The sequence below is a fragment of the Notolepis coatsorum genome (assembly GCF_963971535.1).
Source record: "Notolepis coatsorum genome assembly, chromosome: 10".
NCBI lineage: Eukaryota > Metazoa > Chordata > Actinopteri > Aulopiformes > Paralepididae > Notolepis > Notolepis coatsorum.
The window spans coordinates 45,771,543-45,793,973 of record NC_140174.1 but is presented as its reverse complement, the minus strand read 5'-3'; the positions used below and the strand labels follow the sequence as shown (position 1 = coordinate 45,793,973).

Here is a 22,431-nt window from a genome sequence, read left to right as displayed (position 1 = left end):
TTATTGTTTTTTTTAAACCGATACCGATATTTTCCGATATCACATTTTACTGCCGATATCGGCCGATAATATCGGACATCCCTAATTATTACCACTGCTCGCAGCACTCACTGCAAAACAAGCACACTGCATCTATCTCTCTATCTATCTATATATCTATATATCTAACTGTGCATCTTGGGAAGAAGGAAGAAAAAACGCGGCTTATTATTATTACCGAGGCGCACGGCATTGGATCAATGGATCAATGCCACGTCAATACTCGCCTCCGCTGATCTGGAGGGCTCGCAGTCCACACACAGACACACAGACACACACACACGCACGCGCGCACACACACACACGGGCTCGCAGCCACACACACATTTCCACTGTCCAATAGACGAGCGCCCTTTTCGACCGCGTGACATTGTTCAGATAGTTTGGTGCGCCTGACAGATTGCTATGTGAACGCAGGCGAACCAAATGAAGAATGCAACAATGTTGCAATTTCACCACCAGAACCGCACAGAGTCCACCAAAACTATATGTGAAAGTGACCTTAGAAGCAGGCCAGGACAGTGTTTCTAGTTGTATTCTAAAATTATATTCTATTGTATTCTAAAATGTGACTATATGGTTTTATATTAACTTAATAAATAAACAAAAACGAAAAATCTACTTATTTCAACGAACATTTCAAACTAAATAACAGATTATGCACATAAAACGCTGAAAACAACCGAAGCAACAATAGTATTTTAATGAGGCTATTATTACTATCCATTATTATTTTGCAACAAGTTAGCCCTCTCATAAATAGCACATATAAATGAATAACTAACTTGAACTAACTTACCGGTAATAGGATTGAAGTGATATTTGGCTTAAAAAATCGGTCGCCTGCCAAAAAAAAAAGAAAAAAAAGCCCGACGATGTGCATTGGGCCGCGGATCTCTGACGCCTTATTTTCTGGGTCCCGGCCTGAAAAGTTTGGGAACCCCTGATTTAAACCACTGGCGACATTGGTCATATTATCCATGTAGTAGTGTATTCATATTTATACTATTGTTTGTTTATAGCTACTCTGTTTACATTGTACATGAATACTGTTAATACTGTATATACCTTAACATATATACTACATAGCTTTTTTATATATATATATATATATATATATATATATATATATATATATATAAAGAAAAACAAAGGGATGCATGTTCATTCACACCCACCCTACATAGTGAAGCATAGAGAGAACTTGAAAATAATATACATTGTTTTTTATTAGGGGTGGGAATCACCAGAGGCCCCACAATACGGTCACGACACTAGTCATAATATTGTAATATTGCGATTTATTAGTCCTTTTTCAACTGCAAATGATGTCCCCAACGAAAATAAAAAATCATCTGTTTTATCTAATAGGTAAAATATTTTCACCCCACTCCAATCGTATTTATTGCAGAAATATGTCATTTATTTTTAAATATGGATACTTGGCATCAGTGTATGGATATAATATCAGCCACAATATTGTTTTCAGGCTATTTAACTTGATTAATGGCTGGAGGGGATTCAAATAATCATTACGTTGCAATAAATGTGCATCTATACCAAAGATTATAAATATTTTTTGCGACCCCCTCTTGGGAGTTGGGACATTTCAATTTGTGAACATGACCTTTGGGCAAGTAGAACATGACCTGTACTTGGCCGATGGGCCAGTGCTTTTGATACCTTAGTGTCAACCCCTGCAACCCCCTTGGCCCTTTGGGGTTCCGACCCCCACTGACATAATGGGATCAAGAGCCTGACAATAATGTTAGCAAAAAATAAGAAAATACAGTTTAATAAATAAATTAACCTATTTTAAAATCTCTCTAGGTGAGGGGTCCACAACTATAGCGATATCACTAGAGTTACTGTTACTACAATTGATGGAAGTGCTTTCACTGCCATAGTCTTTATTATGTAAGTATGTATGGGTGATGTTTGCTATGGTGTGTAGATGATGTGTGTGTGTGTGTGTGTGTGTGTGTGTGTGTGCGTGAGGGGGGGGGGGCACAGTGTGTAAGAGGCTAAGCCAAAGTTGTGTTTGTAAGCAGTGAGCAGAAAGCTCTTTAACTACAGATCAACATTCCAGCTCAGATCACAATTATTTCACATTCTCTCTGTACAACACTCGCACTGCGACAGGCAGAGTCCAAGAGAACAAGCAGCAAAGAGCAGCAAAGAGCAGAGAGGGAAAACATGGTTGTTACGGTGCATCCTCTCTCGCTACTTCAAGACACACTCGGCAACATGGCATGAGACAAGACTGCCTGCTAAGCGCCCAGACACAAGGAGAGGAGAGGTGTAAACAGGAAACAGACTGAATCACATGTCTGAGAGAGAGCAGAGAACGAAAGGGCAAATGAGCGCAGGACAAAAGGGGGGGGGGGGGCATTGGACTAAATAATCAGTTTCACTTTCACTTTAATCTGTGTCAAGGCCTGGAACATATTCTAGTACACCTTCTGCCTTTTCCTCTTTAGAAAGACCCAATCTGGAGGCAGAGAGCACTGATACTCACCCAGTACTAGAGCTGGATGATATGGGAAAAACATTATATTATGATAGACAGATTGTCTATATCACAATATCCTCTTAGTTTAGGTATAGACAATCACGTTAATCCAATTGACCCATCTCAAACACAAATAGTTTATGTTATGGGGATGATCTGCAGCAGCTTTTAAAGGTGGCAAAGAAGGAATTGTACAAATAAAAAAAAATGCTGGTTTGATACAAACAAGCTATCATTAAATCTGAGTAAAACCAAGTTCATGCTGTTTGGAAATTGCAAACTAAATACATGTTATAATAATAAAATGTCAAAATCGATAAGAGTATATGAAATAAAGTTTTTGGTTGTCTTAATAGACCACAAACTCTGCTGGAAACCACACATAAAATATCTATGCTCAAATTTCGAGAAGCTTGGGAATTCTTGGAAAAACGAAATACATCTTAAATCAGAAATCACTATACACTCTGTATTACACACTCATTGTACCCTACCAGGTAGCGTCTATTCTTTTACCAACGGATTTCCAGTTCCGCATTCGCGTTCTGCGATCAGATTGGCCCCTGACGTTTCTGGTGCGATCTGATTGGCCACTGACGTTTCTGGTCATGTGACATGTGCGCCCAATCGCGTGACGCGCCCATTTCCACCTCGAACAGCAGCAAACTACCTAACGCCTAGTTTATCACTGGTTAAGCTTAGGCGACTCTTTCGAAGTTGGTTATGGTTAGAGTTTGGAATCAGGGCTGGTGTTCTATCGCCCTGCTCTAAGACAAACTCTAACCTTACCCAACTTCGAAAGAGTGCCTAAGCTTAACCGGTGGCAGAACTTGCCGTCACACGATTGGCGCACATGTCACATGACCAGAAACGTCAGTGGCCAATCAGAGCGCGGAACTGGAAATCCGTTGGTAAAAGTATTCAGGCTACCAGGTAGGGTACAATGAGTGTGCAATACAGAGTGTAGGGCCTACCTGTCATATTGTGTTGAAGTTTGGGTAAATACATATAAAACCAACCTACAAAAGATATGCACACTGCAAAAACGAGCTATAAGAGGATTGTACATCATGCTGGTTATAGAGATCATACCAATTGTTTATTTGTTAAAAGTCAAACTCTGAAATTTTAAGATTTGGTTAAATTCAAAACTGCACAATTCATGTTTAAAGTAACACAAAATATAGTCCCGGGCAACATACAAAACATTTTCATGGGCAGAGATGGGGGTTATAATCTAAGAGGGGAATTGAATTTAAAACAACCTATTGTCCGTACTACTCTCAAAAGCAAGTGCATCTCAGTTTGTGGGGTATCCATTTGGAATGGCCTTGATGTAGTAATAAAAACAAGTATTATTGAAATGTTTAAATGCAGATATAAACAGGAATTCTTGGACAAGTATAAGTTAGAGGAGCTAGAAAATAACTGAACTAGTATTTTTGTAATTATTTATTTATCTTTTGCTGTAGTGGATAGGTATATTATTCCTGATATTGATAGATAACTTATTACTAGTGCTGTCAATCGATTAAAATATTTAACTAGATTAATCGCATGATTGTCCATAGTTAACTCGCGATTAATCGCAAATTAATCGCATTTTTTTTCTACCTTAAACGGATCTTTTTCAAGTTCCAAGTAGAGCTGCCGCGGTATTGATATTTTCCTTACCGCACGAATTTGCGAAATATTTTCTACCGCCGCGGTATTACCGCACAGTGCGCACAAAAAAAAAAAAAGTTTGAATGCATTTTTTTTTTTTTTTAGTAGTCTACTCTTATAGCCTGCCTCTAGTCTAATGGCGCTTTTCCACTGCATAGTACCTACTCGACTCGACCCGCTTTAGGCACCTGGTACTTCGTTCCTTTTCCACTGCAGCCAGGTACTACTCCGTGTGGGGACGCAGGCGGCGCCGCTTGTGTAGACTGAAAGCTCCGTGGGCATAGATGTCCGAGGGCTTGCAGCAAGCCAGAGTTTAACACAGTTTCAATCAATCAATAACAACATTAACCAGACTCTCGTTGCGTCTATTCTGCCAAAGCTAACGTTACCTCTCATTGTGTATTCTACCAAGCAAACCCGGGTTTAACGTTACCTCTCGTGTATATCGGCTGACGGTAGCATTAGGCTAATAACAACAACAAACTTAACACATCAGCGATCTTGTTGTGACACTAAACTCTCCGCTCGGTGGTAAATTGGGTTGATGTCGGTTTTGTTTCATCAATAAATAAGGCAGAATACACAGTGAATCCATTATTTTTTGTTTATTGCACTTGGTTCTGTCGCAAACAAATCCTGAATGAAATGCATCCTTAGCGAGGCAGTAAAGATGGCGGCGCGGCGTTCTGTTTTCGTTCAGAGGCTACAAAGTGTGACTCGTCTCTCTTCTGACCAGTCAGTGGTCTGCAATGTTTCACATGCCTTTTCTGGTACCACTTCTACCCAATAGGGTCGCTTGGAACCGAGTAGGGTATATCTGCAGAGCCGCAAGCCGCAAGCCAACTTTATTATTATGATAAAAAACAGCGGTGACGCGGTATTCAGCCTAACTCTGCGGTGAGCGTGATGCAACAGCGATACCGGGGTAATGCGGTTATCGCGGCAGCTCTAGTTCCAAGTTTTAATACTCTTATCAACATGCGAGTCAACAAATGCTTGCTTTATGCAGCCATTTAACACAAAAGGATGACCCTCATGCATTGCAAATTTGCATCAAAACAGAGTGATGCACAAAATAACTTGAAAGAAAATAATAATTTAAAACAATGAATAAAGTGTGCATGAAATAATAGGGGAAAGAAAACGTTAGGAACTTGTTACATTCACCCACACAAGGGCTGATTAATCACCCCCCCCCCTCTCTCTCACACACACACACTCTCTCCCAGCTCTCTTTCTCTCTTGCCCCTTTCTCACACACACACACACACACACAATTGATGCTCTCATTTATACTGAGTGAAGTCTAGTAAAAAAAAATAAAAATGTTCTTTCTTAACACTTTGACTGCCGGGAGCCGTCTTTAGACGTCTTTGCTGGCCATGCTAAAGTTGCCGGGGGACGCTGTACGTCGTCTTTATATCAATATTTCAAAAATCTGCGATCGGATTCATAATGTCCCTCCGCTGGCCTGAGATACACCAGCAGGACCCACTGAGCTCTCTGGCGGTTCAGGAGCGCCATCTGGTGGCCGATCGCGCAACCGCTTAACAGGAAGCGCAGTAGAGGTTGTGCTAGATGTCCGTATTGCTTCCGGCCACTCGGGATAGGTTCCGGCACTCTAGCTCGTCACACTACATAGCGATCGATTGCCAATAACTCGATAAACAACATGATTCGGACGTATATACCATTATACAAGCTGGAGATGGACCGGGTAATAATATATCCCATAATGATAAAATTTCTACTCGACGATGATCGCCCAACGGCGCGCGGAGACTGGGGTGAGTTTCAGCGTGTAACGTTACCGTCTTCGATAATAACTGATATTATCAACATTTGACCCACATTAGATGATTGGTATAACGCTGCCCACGGAATTATAAACGCCCCCTCGCCCATCCGGTCAACATCAGATGACGTGTAGTAACTTCTAGAAGTACGTCTAGTTGGAATTTTTTATATCGCGCTGATTGCCATCAAACTGTATTTCATCATCAATATAATGCATTTGGGGCTATATATCACGTTCTGGAGAAAGCTGCAGAAAGAGATGAAAACATACTTATACATTAGACCATACTTTACTATGAATATGTGAATGAAAAAGTTTAACGTTGCTACACAATGAACAATACATATAGGACTTTGAATGGGCCCTAATAATGGCAATGTAGCAATAGAATTTAAAAAGTTATAGCCCTGCAAAGAAGGGGACTTTCTCCATAGACAAATAGCGCTGGCAATCTATGGTATATCATTAATTTAACCTTAGGCAACCAAAGTGTTAACACTATGATCGCCGGGGACGAGTTAAGACGTCATTCCTAGCCATGCTCATTCTGCCGAAGACGCCGTAACTCGTCTTTGATGTCAATATTTAAAAAATCTGTGATCGAAATCATATTTCCCCTCCGGAGCCCTGAGACACACTGCAAAGCTCCACTCAACTCTCTAGCGGTTCAAGAGCGCCATCTGGTGGCCGATCGGCAGATCGCCAACCGGAAATGAACCTTTGAACCGGAAGTGCTCATCCATATGTGGTCCGGGCACTCGCTATTGTTAGAGAGACTCCGTCTTGACTCAGTGAACATCGATCGGTGCAAATAACTCGAAAAAACTACATGATTTGGACGTATATACTATTATACAACCTGGAAATGGATCGGGCATTTCTCCATCCCATAATAGAAAAAATTCTGTTCCACGCTCATCTGCCAGCGGCGCGAGGAAGCCACGGTAAGATTCAGCGTTATATTCTAACGTGTTCCATATAAACTGCTATGATGAACATATGACCCACTCTGGATGAATCATCTAACGCTGCCCACAGAATTATAAACGATCCCCCGCCCATCCGGTCATCATCAGATCATACGTAGATCATTCTAGAAGTATGTCCAGTTGAAAGTTTTTATCTCGCGCCGATTGCTATCAAACTGTATTTCATCATCAATATAATGCATTTGGAGCTATAAATCAAGTTCTGGAGAAAGCTGCAGAAAACGATAAAAACATACTTATACTTTAGACCATATTTTAGTATGAATATGTGAATGAAAAAGTGTAACGTTGCTACACCCTGAACAATACATATAGGACATTGAATGGGCCATAATAATGGCAATTTAGCAATAGAATTTAAAAAGTTATAGCCCTGCAAAGAAGGGGAACTTCTCCATAGACAAATAGAGCTGGCGAGGGATGGTAAATTATGAATTTAACCCCCGGCGATCAAAGTGTTAAAAGTTAATCGTGAGTTAAAACAAATAGTGGCGTTAATAGAATCGGGCGATAACGCGTTAATACCGCGTTAACTTTGACAGCCTTACTTATTACATATTAATATGATATTGTAAGGAAGGGGCAGGACCAGATAAGCTTTGCTTCTTTCTGTCCCTTCTCGAACAAAACCATTTGTTTTGAGCTATGTTGACAATTGCTTCCATGTCTAGGAAGATTATATTTTATTTTATTTGCATTTTATTTATTTTTTGTAATTTTTTGTTATTTCAAGTTTGTGTGTTTATGGTTGTTGTCAAAGATCAAATCAAATCAAACCCTGCCCTCTTTTCTTGATCCTCGAATCACGACCGTCGCTTCCCTTGGACAAACTTCCCTGTCATTTGATGATCATTGTACTGGACTGCATGGTAATAATAATGTGAGGCGTCATATCGAACTGACTGTCATTTCTAAATAACATTCTTAAATATCTTAAAGAGACATATTTACTTAATAATTGCCATTATTGATTTAGGCACAAAATTATGCAACAAAATGATTCATGGTGTAAGAAAACCCCAATACATGAAAAACAAGACATATGGATATTTTGCCCTACCTGACACTATGGCAGGGTATCGAAAAACCATACCCTATCTGTACTGTACCGTTTTTTGGTATAAATCAACCCGGTAAGGACATTTGGAAAATATTGGCTCCTTACAATGGGGTGTCAAGTTTCCAAATGAATGGCCATTTTTGCTGTAAAAAGATAGGTACAAATGTACCTTACATAAAATGAAAGAGACTTTCATAGAAAATAAAAAGCTATCAAAAAAAGAATAGTTTTTGAACAAGCATTACATTAAGTATCGCAAGTGATAGTCTATATAAACTAGAATGGGTGCTCATTGGAGCACATACAGTATATCTGCGGCATGCTAGTTCGAAATAAATATGTCCCCCATGTATGAATGACGTATGGTATCATGTACACATACGTTTTAGGTAGTCTCTTGTGGCCTTTTCAGTATGTGTTTGAGTCACAAGTGCTTTCATGCAGTTTGTGGTTTTCATTGAGATGAATGTGCCTTTAGCATACACAAGTTGTTTCCAATAAAAGAGACGACAGCGTTCACGTTAGGTAGTCCACAATTCGAAACAGACTGCCAAACCAGAAGTCTGCAAATCATGTTAAGATTTCTCAAAACGCAACTGAGTAACAGTAACACTAGCTGATTACTGGAAATGAGAGGCACGCTGGTGGGTGAGGCTCAGCCAAGAGGGCGGCATATGGCCACACTCGCTATTCACATCACAAAATGTACTCCTCACTCCCAAATTGTCTAATCTATATTGTAATTTTCAAAATGATTAATACTAGCTTGGTTTATGTTTCTAATTTGTTTATGTGAAGTTTAAGTGATGTTCTTGAAGCTGGATATCTCAGCTTGACAAGCTTTGAAAACAAATTAGTTTATAGTCCAGTTGTGGTGTAAAAACTAAGCAGCTCTTGTAATGCTATTACAGAAAAATAAGACTATTGTAATGCCCCCAGTGACCATTGGACTCGCAGTTATAGAACGGGCAATTAAGACTAACTACTACTGGAGGAAAGGTCTCTTGGCACGTGGGGTTACATTTGGCACTTATCCTGCATTTGTATCCTACCTGTGCCACGCTTCTCCGTAACACAACAGAACTGTGAATCAAGTCGGGTAGGTGGGAGGATTAAAGTGGACGTGCGTTGCTCTGACATTCAGCTCTCTGGCACCAGTTTACATGGAAATGCCAGAGTGAACCTCATATTGCAGTTGAATCTCTTAGTTACATCAATATTGTGCCGTCAGAACAGTCTTATTGTTACAAAGGGTCAGATTAAACCGAATATATATATTTATTACTTGAGATATATTGTATAATATTTGTATATCGTCTGATATCCCTTGTATATTCTTTGTACATATACACGGAATATCCCTTTACCTAGTACAGGCCAGACCATAATATTTGTTCTCCTATTGGACAGCGAACCCCTAGGCGCCACGGCCATACCCCCAATGTCTAGTTCAAAGTCACCGCTAAGACATGTCTCAACATGCCCAGATTTGCGCAGTAATACGAGACAGAAATAAGGCTGGTACTAGATTATTCACCTTACGACGCTTACGTATAAATACGTTGCAGGTGGATACAGCAGTTAGTTACCCCAACAAGTTGAAGCCTTCACCACGATACAACGTGCTGTGAAGTGGGCCCGTTTTTGCCCCGAAATAGAGCCTTGAGACCGCGTGCGAATTGATAGCTAAAGTGTCAGAGTTTAACGCTGTATCGTCGAGTTCGACCTATTCTATTATTAAGTAATAGTCTATTATGTATAGTGTATCGTGCGGCTACCGTTCTACAGTGACCAGCATTACCAACGTTTCATCGTACCGAGCTAGTGTGCTTATCCAGGCTGGGCGGCCTAACCTTGTGCAGTCATCCGAGGAGCCCTAGACGAGAACCGTGTGGATATGTACACTGGATAACCTACACCGACGACTACAGAGCCCTTTTCGGCTGGATTATATTGCTTTGGTCCTGTGGCTGCTGGAGCAGAGAATCGTCTACCCCCACTACCGTGTGGGATTTACCCTGTGAGGAGCACCGTCGAGCCCGCCTCTAGGACTCTGAGGCTGGCTAGCTTTCATCCATGCGGCAGTGCATACCGGAGAATAGCTGTTGCTTTGTCTACGGATCAAGGGATTATTGTACCGACTCCCGTTGCTGGAGCTCATTGATTCCTCGTTGATCCAGACTTTTGCTACCGACAAATCCTCTCCCCTGCTGGCTTACAACCGGAGGGAACCCCCCTAGTATCTCCAGCTGACCTACGAGTGTACCTTATATAATTCTTATGCTACAGGTGGTATTAATTATCCCCTTCGTAATATGCTCATGGACTTATGCACATTCTTCGCCTTACAAGCGCAACTCTCATTCTTAATAAATTTAAGATAATCTTGGTGCTCTTCTAATAAATATTATAAACAGTACTTTCTTGTTAAGCCGTGTTATTGTGTGGGTGTTCATCTCATATACATGTGTACTGTATGGCCAGTAGTAATGTACATAACTCAGTAGTGGTTTAATGATACCATACTTATCAATACAGTCAGGGAATTGTACCCCTCAGTTACACTTATGTTTGTAGGTTAAGTATTTAATGTGCACTGCTGGCCAGCCTGTCATCCAGGAAATGCTTATGTGAAACTTGTATATAAGTTGTCTATCTAGTTATCTATGCACAGTGAATCTCTTAGTTATAACAACATTGTGCAAGCTAAGAAGTGTTGTGTTTATAGGTGAAGTATTAAATTACAATGTTTGCTATTTGGCTAGTATGGCCAGAAAGTCTCACTACAGTATTCTACAAGCCCACTGGAGGGGAGCCTCCGAGGAAGGAGATAATCCTAACCAGGAGATTTCTTTTCATTTAACACTTTTAAATGACATACAAATACTGTAGAAGTAGAACTGGATGTGGTGAATTATTAGGTGCTGTAATGGTTTATAAACGAAGACGTCCCATTGGTTAACGGCTTTAAACTGTTAACGGTTTCGTCTCAACAGTGTTGTTGACATTTACAAAAACTAGACTATTTCTAAATGTACCCTATGCTATAGGCTACAGACCATTCATAGCAATCTATTCAATATTCATTAACTCATTCACGGCCAACCACGACTATAGTCAGGGGTTATCTCGCCAACCGTTGAGCACCAAAACCAGAGTATATAGTTGGGTTTTCGATCGTTTATAGTTTTCTTTTATTTGATTTTTTTTATTCTATACAGTCTCACGGACCTCAGTGTTACCATTGGAACTCATTCCGAGACCCCGAGTGCAATACCAGCCGAATCCCGCTAGGTGGCAGTATCGCCTACCCTTTGAAAACTTATTTCACACTGTGTGTTACATTGTATATGGTCCGGGTGGAGAATTTAGACCAAGCCAAGTGAATCGCTTCATCCGAGCACTTTGCAACGCGTTCAGCACACTTGAGGCATATCTTGTGCCACTTCATGGGATACCTCCTAGTAAAGGTAAGGACTATATGACATCAATCCTACTTTGATCCAACAATGATTTCACATCGATCATATGTAACGTACTCCAAAACGTATGCCGTTGCTGACGATCAGAGCATCAAAAAACGACCCCCCTCCCCCCTTTGATGCATTCATGATCAAACATAATACCTATTATATACCCGATTTGGAAATAGTAACGTGTCCAGGCGAGCAACGCGAATGCCTTTAGCAAAATCTACATATCGCAGCTTCCAGGAATTAGCCAGGATCACTCTGAAACTATACCTTCCCTCATCCCCCCTTCCCCCCCCCCCCCTATTTTCCTTGCCCTATTTTTTGTCCTGATTGTGAAGCGACCTTGGGTTCTATGAAAGGCGCTATATAAATTTGATCTATTATTATTATTATTATTATTATTATTATTCACCACGGGATAACACGCAAACATATAAATGAACTATTTTTTACATGTTGGACAAGATGGTGACTGTCAAATGAGCCATAGTATTGTCTCCATAGCTATAATATAGAATATAGATATAGCCCTGCAAACATCGTGACGCACAGTGAAAATCCCTATCTTTTAAAGTGTGGCCCATTGACTACAAGGATGGATAAAACGACTGGCGCTGAAAGTGTTAAGATAATGCTCCATCTAACCTGCCGAATTTCATGCTCAAGTTGAAATATTTTGAATGTTCGGCTCCGTACAAGTCTTTCAATTTACTTTGTATGCATGTGTGCCGCCTCTCAATGTAGTTGTGCATCATATTTGAACGTACAGGTGCTCTTGTGCGCCTGGCTCACGTAATTCAGATCAAACCATCAACCTAAGCATTGCAAATCAAATATGAATTAAGATCCAGCTATTTCATATCCTATTTCTCACCTAAAATGTTGTCAGAAACACATTTTAATTAACCATAAAGGTGGAAAGAGAGAACGTTTACTAGTGTTGTGGTACATAAAAATAGCAGTTGGTGCCGGTGAACACGGGATGATGTTTTTGTGACGTGATTTCCATCGACCAAACGGCAGTATTGCATGGCAGCACGGATACACCTCTGGTACCTCCCCCGGAGCGGTAGCTGAAATCGGCACGGGTAAAGGTGGCCCGGCATGGATCAGTTGGCAGCGGAGAAAGCTAAACAATGAGGGAGCATGGATTCCGGCACGGTAGCGGAAAAGCACCATATTATAAGTAGTGATGTGTAAAGCACCTTGGACACGTACTACCAGTTGGACCTCTTTGGTCAATTACATGCTGGTATGCATAGAGTGTGTGTTTTATAGGCATGTGCATCACTGACTCCCTTAATTCCACCCGGAGCATGATGTGTACATCTAACACAGCATAATGGGTGTGTGTGTGTGTGTGTGTGTGTGTGTGTTTGCTATGCAAAAAGTTGACAAAACCACACACATCCAAACGATAAACACTAGGCGCTGGAAAGAGAAACATGTGTTTGATATGACCACTAACCAGCTGGAACTCCCTGCGGCGGTCGTAGGCGTTCTGTATCCCCGAGTCTGCCCACAGGGCCGTGATGGAGGGCAGGTACTGCAGAAAGACACTGGTCTCCACCTGGCCGTAGGCCATCATGGCCGACCGTGTGTCAAACGCCATTAGACTGTCCCCGTGCTGCTGGTTGGCTTGGTTACCCCAAGGGATGTGCAGCTTGTTCCGTGCATCCACCAATACACGTATACCTGGAGCGGAAGAGGAAGGGACTGAGATACAGAGACACACAACAAACCTCTCCAGATCAGACCGCCCATCTGGGAAATGTAGCCTGGTGACAGATCAAAGGTCATGATGGGTCCTACTATTAAGGAGGATTCTAGGCCAAAACTCATAACGTTAGGGCTGTGTAACCTACTTTTGATCATGAAACCTATGTTAGTATGTCTATGCTTTTTTTGGTACGAAATTGCACCAGCGGTGCACAAGGGAGTGCCTACAGCAGCTGGAGATTGTTTGTCCAATTTTACACACACACACACACACACACACACACACACACACACACACACACACAAGTGGCTGCTGCTCTGCAGTGCTTCACAGCACGTCGCGCATTAACAGATGTGGAAACTTTCCCATCCCTTCTCAGTAGGTATCTAGGGCCTTGTCGGCACAAAGTTAGGGATGTTTAAATGGCGTTCATAAGTTGCCGTGGCCCATGTGTATCATCCCATCAGATTTACCTTTGATAACATTGCTGTAAATAGTTGCTCGGAAACCCTCACGGTCTCGCTGGTCGAAGTCCTGTCCGTGGATGATCCGCATTTGTTTGAGGAAAGTAGACTTGCCGCTCTCGCCAGCGCCCAGCAGCAAGATCTTCACTAGCCGTTTCACATACGTTTTCTCCCGGGAAAGACATTTGTCGATCTCTTTAGACTTCCTTAGCTGGTCACCTTCGGTGTTGTTGAGGAGACAGACGGGCAAACACACTTTTAACACGGATCTAGACGGCAGGAAATCCGCCATGTTCGCACAAACTTCATCGATACAAATTGGTGCGCGTTCGTGTGGAGCGCGGAAACGCAGCAGCAGCGCAAGCAGAACAGAGAGGCGAGCAGCAGCAGCCAAGCCCCTTCCACCCTCCCTCCACTCTCAACTCAGGAAGTAGTGATGCTGTCGAATGTGATTCATCTGATCTGTTGTGTAGTTTTATCATTCTGCTACACTTGAGATTCACATAGTATTCGTAAACAACATTCGCAAATATCCACACTATATCAGCATGAATGAATAAAAACTTTATTTAACAGATTGCAGAATGGGTACAAATTACAATACAGTACGGCTCAATACACACAATGGGGGGTGGGGGCAGACCAGAAAGACGTTTGTCTTGTTTACATCAGGGTCCCCCATTTTCAATTCATAGTGACATTTATGACATACACAACATACATGACATCATGACATGTATGGCATAGGGACATACATGACATAGGTATATAGTACTGTTACATTTGTGACATATATGATATGCAAATATACAGTACTGTTACCCATAGATCCTGCATTAATATTGAGGATCTTATGGCCTACAGAAAAAAATGAATTGAACAATTTATAAATATATACAGTACACCATAGCCTATACATTACACACACACACACACACACACACACACACACACACACACACACACACACACACACACACACACACACACACACACACACACAAACACACACTCTACTATAGTATATAATAAACATAATGCAGAATTGTCATTATTAAAGCGCCGGTGATGCAGTGTCGCCATCTGTTGGCTACATTTAGCAATTGCCTAATATCTTTCATATCTTAGAATAAAGCCACGCGCTGATTGGTGGATATTCGCACCCCCCCCCCCAGCACCCCCCCCCTAGCTGCGCGTTATTTGTATTGACTAGAGCTGCTCGCTTACATCTAATTTCCAACGTCCTCACACGACACAGTGTACGGCCAGGCACCTATATCGCTGTGTGTGTGTGTGACAGTGGAAGGCATTATGACAATCAAAAGCGCCATACGGGATTATGGACAGAGGTATCGTCCACGGATGGCATGTCTCAAGAAGGTTGGTTAACCTTTTCTATGAATAATGATGATGCCAATTGCTTATAGATACACCTGCAGACGGTCCTGTTCATTTTTGTGGAAACAGGCTCAAGCATGTTTTGGTCTCTCAAATGCCCAACACCCTGATGGGTGGACTGTATTAATTTTGTTTACTGTTTACAATTCTAGAAAATAGCCACATAGCCTACCGGTCGTGGTGTCTCACGTCTAAAACCTAGTCTGTCTGGACCATTAGGCTGTAAGATAATTTTTGGAAAGCAGAGGTTTTATGAGGTTCACAGGTGCTGCTATTACCGAGGTTTCTATTTAGAAAACAAGTTACACAACAAACAGATTAGGCTACAAACTACCCCTCTTTCTATCATGCACTTAAATAAAAATGTAACACCCGGACTTACTATTAAGTTAAGACAAAAAGCAAATAGTAGTGTTAAGAAATATGACTAAACATAAATATATAGCGTCAAAATGGGTGATTTCGTTTTTCAGTTAAAACTTAGGTTTGATTGAACACTTTAACAGATTGCAGAATGGGTACAGACTAGTACAGTACAGCTCAATACACACAATTGTTAAGGGGGTGCAGACCAGAGAAATACTTTCGTTTTGTTTACATCAGGGTCCCCCATTTTCAATTCATAATCATATGTGAAACCTGATTTCCGTCTAGTATAGTTGTAATACAATAGCTTAGGGTACGTTGCTGTACTGGTCCTCAGTGATAAGGTCATTATGTGTAATAAGCATTAGCCTGGATCTGTATCTCCATTAACATCACCCAGCCACTGGCCACAAGCTAATCCAGATAAGGTATATTAATAGAAAAAGCCAACCACCCCTCGTTTTCTAACGATGGTTGTCTTGAATTCACTTTAAATTGAATCAATTCAAAATTATAATAAAAACAAAAACATTTGAGGTTGTTCTATAAAAGGAAGATATATTGATTCCTGCCAGAATCATTACTCAATATGGCTTGCGCCAAACAACAAGTGTGGGGGAATGCTCACAGAGGCCACATTTTCAGGGCCAGCGTATGTATATTGGCGTGGCGGGTCATGAAAGGCTGCTTTGGTCCAGCTCAGCTTGCCGGCTCAGAGGGCCTCTTCACCATGACTTCAAAGCAGTGGGCACTCGCATGATGGCACAAAGCCACTTCATACAGCCCAGATACTCCACCACACAGCAGAGAGCACACACACACACACACACACACACACACACACACACACACACACACACACACACACACACACACACACACACACACACACACACAGATGTGTATGCGTACAAACCCACAGAGGAAGAGAAGTTTAGCAGAATTAATTGAATAGACCATGAGCACTGCAGCCAGCTAAACTGTCAGCTTCTGCCTTCTAGTACATATATTGTTATTATGTGATATTGAGAAGACATTTTATGATAGCCAATTGAGACTGTTTAAAATATGTTAGTTACCACCACCATCATCATCATCATCAACACCACCACCACCATGATCACTGACTACTACCACCACTACCACCATCACTACCACTACCACCACCACCATCATCATCATCATCATCATCATCATCATCATCATCATCATCATCATCATCATCATCATCATCATCATCATCATCATCATCATCACCACCACCACCATGATCACTACTACCACCACCACCACCACTTCTACCACCACCACCACTACTACCACCATCACTACTACCACTACCACCATTGATTGATTGATTGAACATTTTATTAACAGATTGCAGAATGGGTACAATACATTACGGCTCAATACACACAATTGTTAAGGGGATGCAGACCAGAGAAAGACTTTCGTCTTGTTTACATCAGGGTCCCCCATTTTCAATTCATCATGCCATTTATGACATACACGACATACAGATACAGTACTGTTACATCCAGACATTTATGACATACAAGATTTTCAAATATACCATCACCACCACTACCACCACCATCATCACTACCACCATCATCACTACCACCACCATCACCATCACCACCATCATCACTACCACCACCACCATCATCACTACCACCACCATCATCACTACCACCATCATCACCACCACTACTACCACCATCATCACTACCACCACCACCATCATCACTACCACCATCATCACTACCACCACCACCATCATCACTACCACCATCATCACTACCACCACCATCACCACCACCACCACCATCACTACCACCACCACCATCACCACCACCATCACCACCACCACCACCACCACCACCACCACCATCATCACTACTACCACCATCACCACCACCATCACCACCACCACCACCATCACCATCACCACCATCATCACTACCACCATCATCACTACCACCACCATCACCATCACCACCACCACCACCTAGGGTGACCAGACGTCACGCATTGCGCGTGATTGTACAGCATTCCTGTCTCCTTTCATGTGTCACGCATATTGAGACCATGTCCCGCATGATTGGTTGTCATCCGCGCTAACGCCCCCCCCCCCCAGCCAAAGTGAAAGAACCTCTATGGGTCGCGTAACGTTACTATAGTATCTGACTGCGAGTGACACCGCATCCTGGGCATCCAGGCGAGTCGGCGACATGACAACAAGTCACAACGGTGCATTTCTGGAGACTAATGTTATGTTTTGACAACAGATGTTTTGACAAATTGCTTGTATTGCCACCCATACTTGCAAATGTTTTATTGCACTTGTGGCAACGTGCGTTGTCTTCGTTTTGTTCTCTCCGCCATGATAATAATAATAATGAGCGCAGAGCTCGGTCTGTGTCCTCAGCGCTTCAAGGCTTCAAGCGCTGAGGACACAGACCGAGCTCTGCGCTCATTATTATTATTATTATTATTATTATTATTATTATTATTATTATTATTATTATTATTATTATTATTATTATTATTATTATTATTATTATTATTATTATTATTATTATTATTATTAAATTATTATTATTATTATTATCATGGCGGAGAGAACAATGAGCGCAGAGCTCGGTCTGTGTCCTCAGCGCTTCAAGGCTTCAAGCGCTGAGGACACAGACCGAGCTCTGCGCTCATTATTATTATTATTATCATGGCGGAAATATATTTGAAAGATGACAGCCCACCCCACGCCTCCTCCCTCTCCCTCCACCACCAGCCTCCCAGCCAAGCCAAGTCCCTTCACCCTAGCAGCTAGGAGGGGGGCGTACTAGCGTAGGTCAGTGGCCAATCAGAGCGCAAAACGGGAACCCGGAAACACGAACGCGTTGGTAAAAGCATAGACGCGACAGGGACAGTCCACCAAAAAAAGGGGAGGGGGCTGCACTGGGGGGGGGGGGGGGGGGGGGTCCCACTATGTCCCTCACAAACATACCCTTTGTCCCACATTTGGTTTATTGGGATCTGGTCACCCTACCACCACCACCACCACCACTACCAGCATCACCAGCATCACCACTACCAGCATCACCAGCATCACCACACTACTACCACCATCATCACTACAACCACCACCACTACCACCATCACCACCACCATCACCACCACCACCACCACTACCAGCATCACCAGCATCACCACACTACTACCACCATCATCACTACAACCACCACCACTACCACCATCACCACAACTACCACCACCACCACCACTACCACCACCACCACTACCACCACCACCACCACCATCATCACCATCATCACTACCATCGCTAGAACGAGAGAGATGGAAGTTTGTAATGAGAATGAGAGTGAAGTGGCTAATCCTTCATAAATTTCCATTTAGCCACTGGAGTTAGTTGCAGATTTGGCCGACGCGCATTCATCATAAAGCACTCAGAGAGGATGTAAGTAGATTGACATTTATTAAACATAAACTCCGGTTGACTTTGCTATACTAAATAAAATAATATCGAACAGGATCTTGACAAAGTAAATGATATAATTGGTCTGGCTTGATGCGGTCAAAAAACGATTGCACACCAAACGCCGCTGTCTAACCCAGCTGTCAGACAGTTCATTCACTGATTTGAAGACTCCAAAAGGGGGGGGGTGCATCTATGAGTGAATCTATGCCACGCCCCCACAGTCATCAACAAATAAGTGTCCAGGTAATATCTATTTCAAGATTAATTTAAATCATACAGGTAAATACAATTTCATATCAATTATTAATATAATCCATAAATCAAAATATATATTATGTTACATGTTTCCCATTAAACTCAAATTGGGTCAATATGGCTCCAACATACCGGCCCCTAATTGGAGACGCTATAGCAAAAACAATTATAGTTATCAATAACATTAAATGGAGCCAGAGTGCACACGTAAAAATATGAACATGAAATACCAGAAAGCAATTCATAACATTAGTAATGTTCAATACAGTCATTATCTTTTCTAATTTCATAATGTTCAAAATGTATCCCCCCCAGTCCCAAAATCCATACCAGTCCATCTTCATCATGCCCCAACTTAACCACCACCCACCACCCACAAAGTCCCAGTGGCATAAGTGTTCTTGATGGTATGACAACCACGATACGCCAGCCATTGGATAGGGCAAAGTCCCATGGGAGTAGATGTGGTGTAAGATAGAACAGTTCATCTGTGTAAAGAAGTGCGAGAGGGTAGTGTGTGCAGTGGCATGGGCAAAGTGGGCAGGGGGCAGGGGAAATTAAAAATGTTCAGCTCAATCATCGGCTTCCAGCAGCAAGCAGAGCTTATCGATGGGCCTTTGGAGTGTGTTTGTCTTGGTTCGAACTAACACACTCCGAACATGTCCTTTAGAGTCCGGCAAGGTCTTGACCACACGGGCTAGGGGCCATGAATTCCTTGGTGCAGTTTCGTCTACTATGACGACTACATCATTGACATTGAAGTTCTTTCTTGTCTTGAACCACTTTTGTCTTTGTTGCATGAGTGATAAATATTCTTTGGTCCACCTTCTCCAGAATAGGTCTGCAAGGTATTGCACCTGTTTCCATCTCCTTCTGGCATAGAGTTCATCTTTACGAAAGAGCCCAGGTGGCAAGAGGGGTTTGGTTTTTAACTGTAGCAGGTGGTTTGGCGTTAAGGGCTCTAGATCATTTGGATCCGTTGATACAGTCGTGATGGTTCTATCGTTGAGGATGGATTCGACCTCACATAGAGCCGTCTGTAGCACATCGTCATCCATCGTTTGCTGCTTTAGGACTGAGAAGAGTACCTTTTTCACCAGCCTGATCAGTCTTTCCCACACTCCTCCAAAGTGGGCTCCGGAAGGCGGATTGAATAACCACCTGACTTGATTGGTCAGGAGTGCATCCTGAATTATTTGGTGATTTAGCTGAATCAAAGCAGCTTCCAGTTCTTTCTGAGCACTCACAAAGTTGGTACCACGATCTGTTCGAATGGTCAGTACCGATCCTCTCCGACATAAAAATCGCCGTATGGCGTTGATGCAGGAGTCTGTGTCCAAAGTGCTTGCCACTTCCAGGTGAACTGCTTGACTCACGAGGCAAGTAAATATTACTCCCCATCGTTTCACATGTGCTCGACCTCTCTTAACTTCTATGGGTCCGAAATAATCGATGCCCACGTGAGTGAAGGGTGGGAGATCCGGAGCAACACGATCCTCTGGCAAGTCAGCCATCTTTTGCTCTCCAACTCTTGCTTGTATGCGTCTGCAAAACACACATGATTTTATGATCTTTCTTGCTGAAGAGTTTGCAGATGGTAGCCAGAATTTCTGACCGAGCCTGGAGAGCATGTGGTTTCGTCCAGAGTGCCCAACCTGCTGGTGGATATCCTGCAAGATCAATTTGGATACATGAGAGTCTCTGGGCAGTATGATTGGGTTTTTCAAACTCACTGGCATAGCCGTTTTACTTAGCCGCCCTCCAATCCTTAGGATGCCTTCATCCATGATCGGATCCAATTTGCGTATGGAGCTGTCCGCTTTGACTAGTTTGTCCCTTTTCAGAAGAGTGAGTTCTGAATCAAAGTAGCGCTCTTGTTCATAGCGGATGATTGACTTCTCTGCTTCATACAAGTCCTCCACAGATAAGCCTTGTTGCTCATCTTTAAGTTTGAAGGAGCGGGTCACACGAACCTTGGCCTTCTGACTTTGAAGCAGTAAGAGTTTTTTAAGTTTCAGCCACCAGCCCACAGCTCTTTGAAGTTTCTTCCATGAAGAGTAGTATTCAATTAGCTTGCTAGTAGCGCTGTTGTCCATGTTCAAGCAATTTACAGTGATGTCCTTTTTTACCTCTGGGTCACTTGGGGGGATGTGGCCAAGATCCTCAGGAAATTCAGGCCATTCCGCTTTCTCCTTTGACAGGAAGTCGGGGCCATACAACCATCTGGTAGAATTCAGAAATGATTCTATGTGCAATCCACGTGAGGCGTCGTCTGCCGGATTGTCCTTGGAACTTACATGTCTCCATTGATTTTTGTGAGACAGGTTGTGGATGGAGGTTTGTAATGAGAATGAGAGATATGGAGGTTTGTAATGAGAATGAGAGAGATGGAGGTTTGCAATGAGAATGAGAGAGATGGAGGTTTGCAATGAGAATGAGAGAGATAGAGGTTTGCAATGAGAATGAGAGAGATTTACATTTACATTTAGTCATTTAGCTGACGCTTTTATCCAAAGCGACTTACAAGTTCTGTACGACAGGTCATCAGGAAGGGTACAACTCTATCAGCTGAGTAACAATATTCATCAAAGTGTTGCATGTTACAGTGTAGGTTAGTTTATTAGGGTTAGGGTTAGGGTTAGTGCATGACAGTAAGGTTAGTAACTTAGGGTTAGATTTTCTTTTCTTTTTCTTTTTTCATTATTTCAGATAATGGGAGATGGAGATTTGCAATGAGAATGAGAGAGAGGGAGGTTTGGAATGAGAAAAGGAGACATGGAAACAATGCCAGGAGACTGGTGGTTTGGCGTAGATACATGCAGGTTGAGAACTCTGCTGCAGGAGAGAGCTCACTCTTCACCACGCAAGAGGTTGAGCTCTCTCAGTCCTCTAGGGGGAGAGAGAGAGCACCCTCCTCCACAGCCAGAAGACAAACGCTCATCTTGTAGGGGTTGACCTTTGCTAGTGTTGGGCCAGGAATGTGTAAGTCCCCCCCAAGGAACTGTGGAGCTAGGATTCCTGATCTAGAAGGGAAAAATGAGAGGGTTTCAGTCGTCTCAGTAGGCACTTTTCCAGGCACCCATTTTTAAAGGGAAGCAGAAAAACCAGAATCCTGCTGGCAAATTTAGGAGATTGTGGGGGAAATAATTCTTCCTCAACCTCTTCCTGAAAAGGCAATCGAGTTTGCTCCTGG

General features: G+C 42.4%; 2 protein-coding genes across 2 annotated transcripts in view; one reads left to right on the top strand and one right to left on the bottom strand.

The window, feature by feature from the left end:
• The window catches only part of LOC311236013 (guanine nucleotide-binding protein subunit alpha-13-like), a 45,758-nt gene extending 31,693 nt beyond the window's left edge, over positions 1-14,065 (bottom strand). The window contains exons 1-2 of the mRNA XM_084323590.1: positions 13,730-14,065; positions 13,005-13,231 (exon numbers count right to left, since the gene is read on the bottom strand). Coding sequence (XP_084179716.1) covers positions 13,005-13,231; positions 13,730-14,012 — 510 coding nt within the window. The 5' untranslated portion in view covers positions 14,013-14,065. The remainder of the gene's footprint in view (positions 1-13,004; positions 13,232-13,729) is intronic.
• Positions 14,066-15,031: 966 nt separating this feature from the next.
• rgs9b (regulator of G protein signaling 9b) overlaps positions 15,032-22,431 on the top strand; it is a gene marked incomplete at both ends in the record, with an annotated part of 70,834 nt that continues 63,434 nt past the window's right edge. The window contains one exon of the mRNA XM_084323429.1: positions 15,032-15,100. Within this exon, the coding sequence (XP_084179555.1) occupies positions 15,032-15,100 (69 nt within the window). The remainder of the gene's footprint in view (positions 15,101-22,431) is intronic.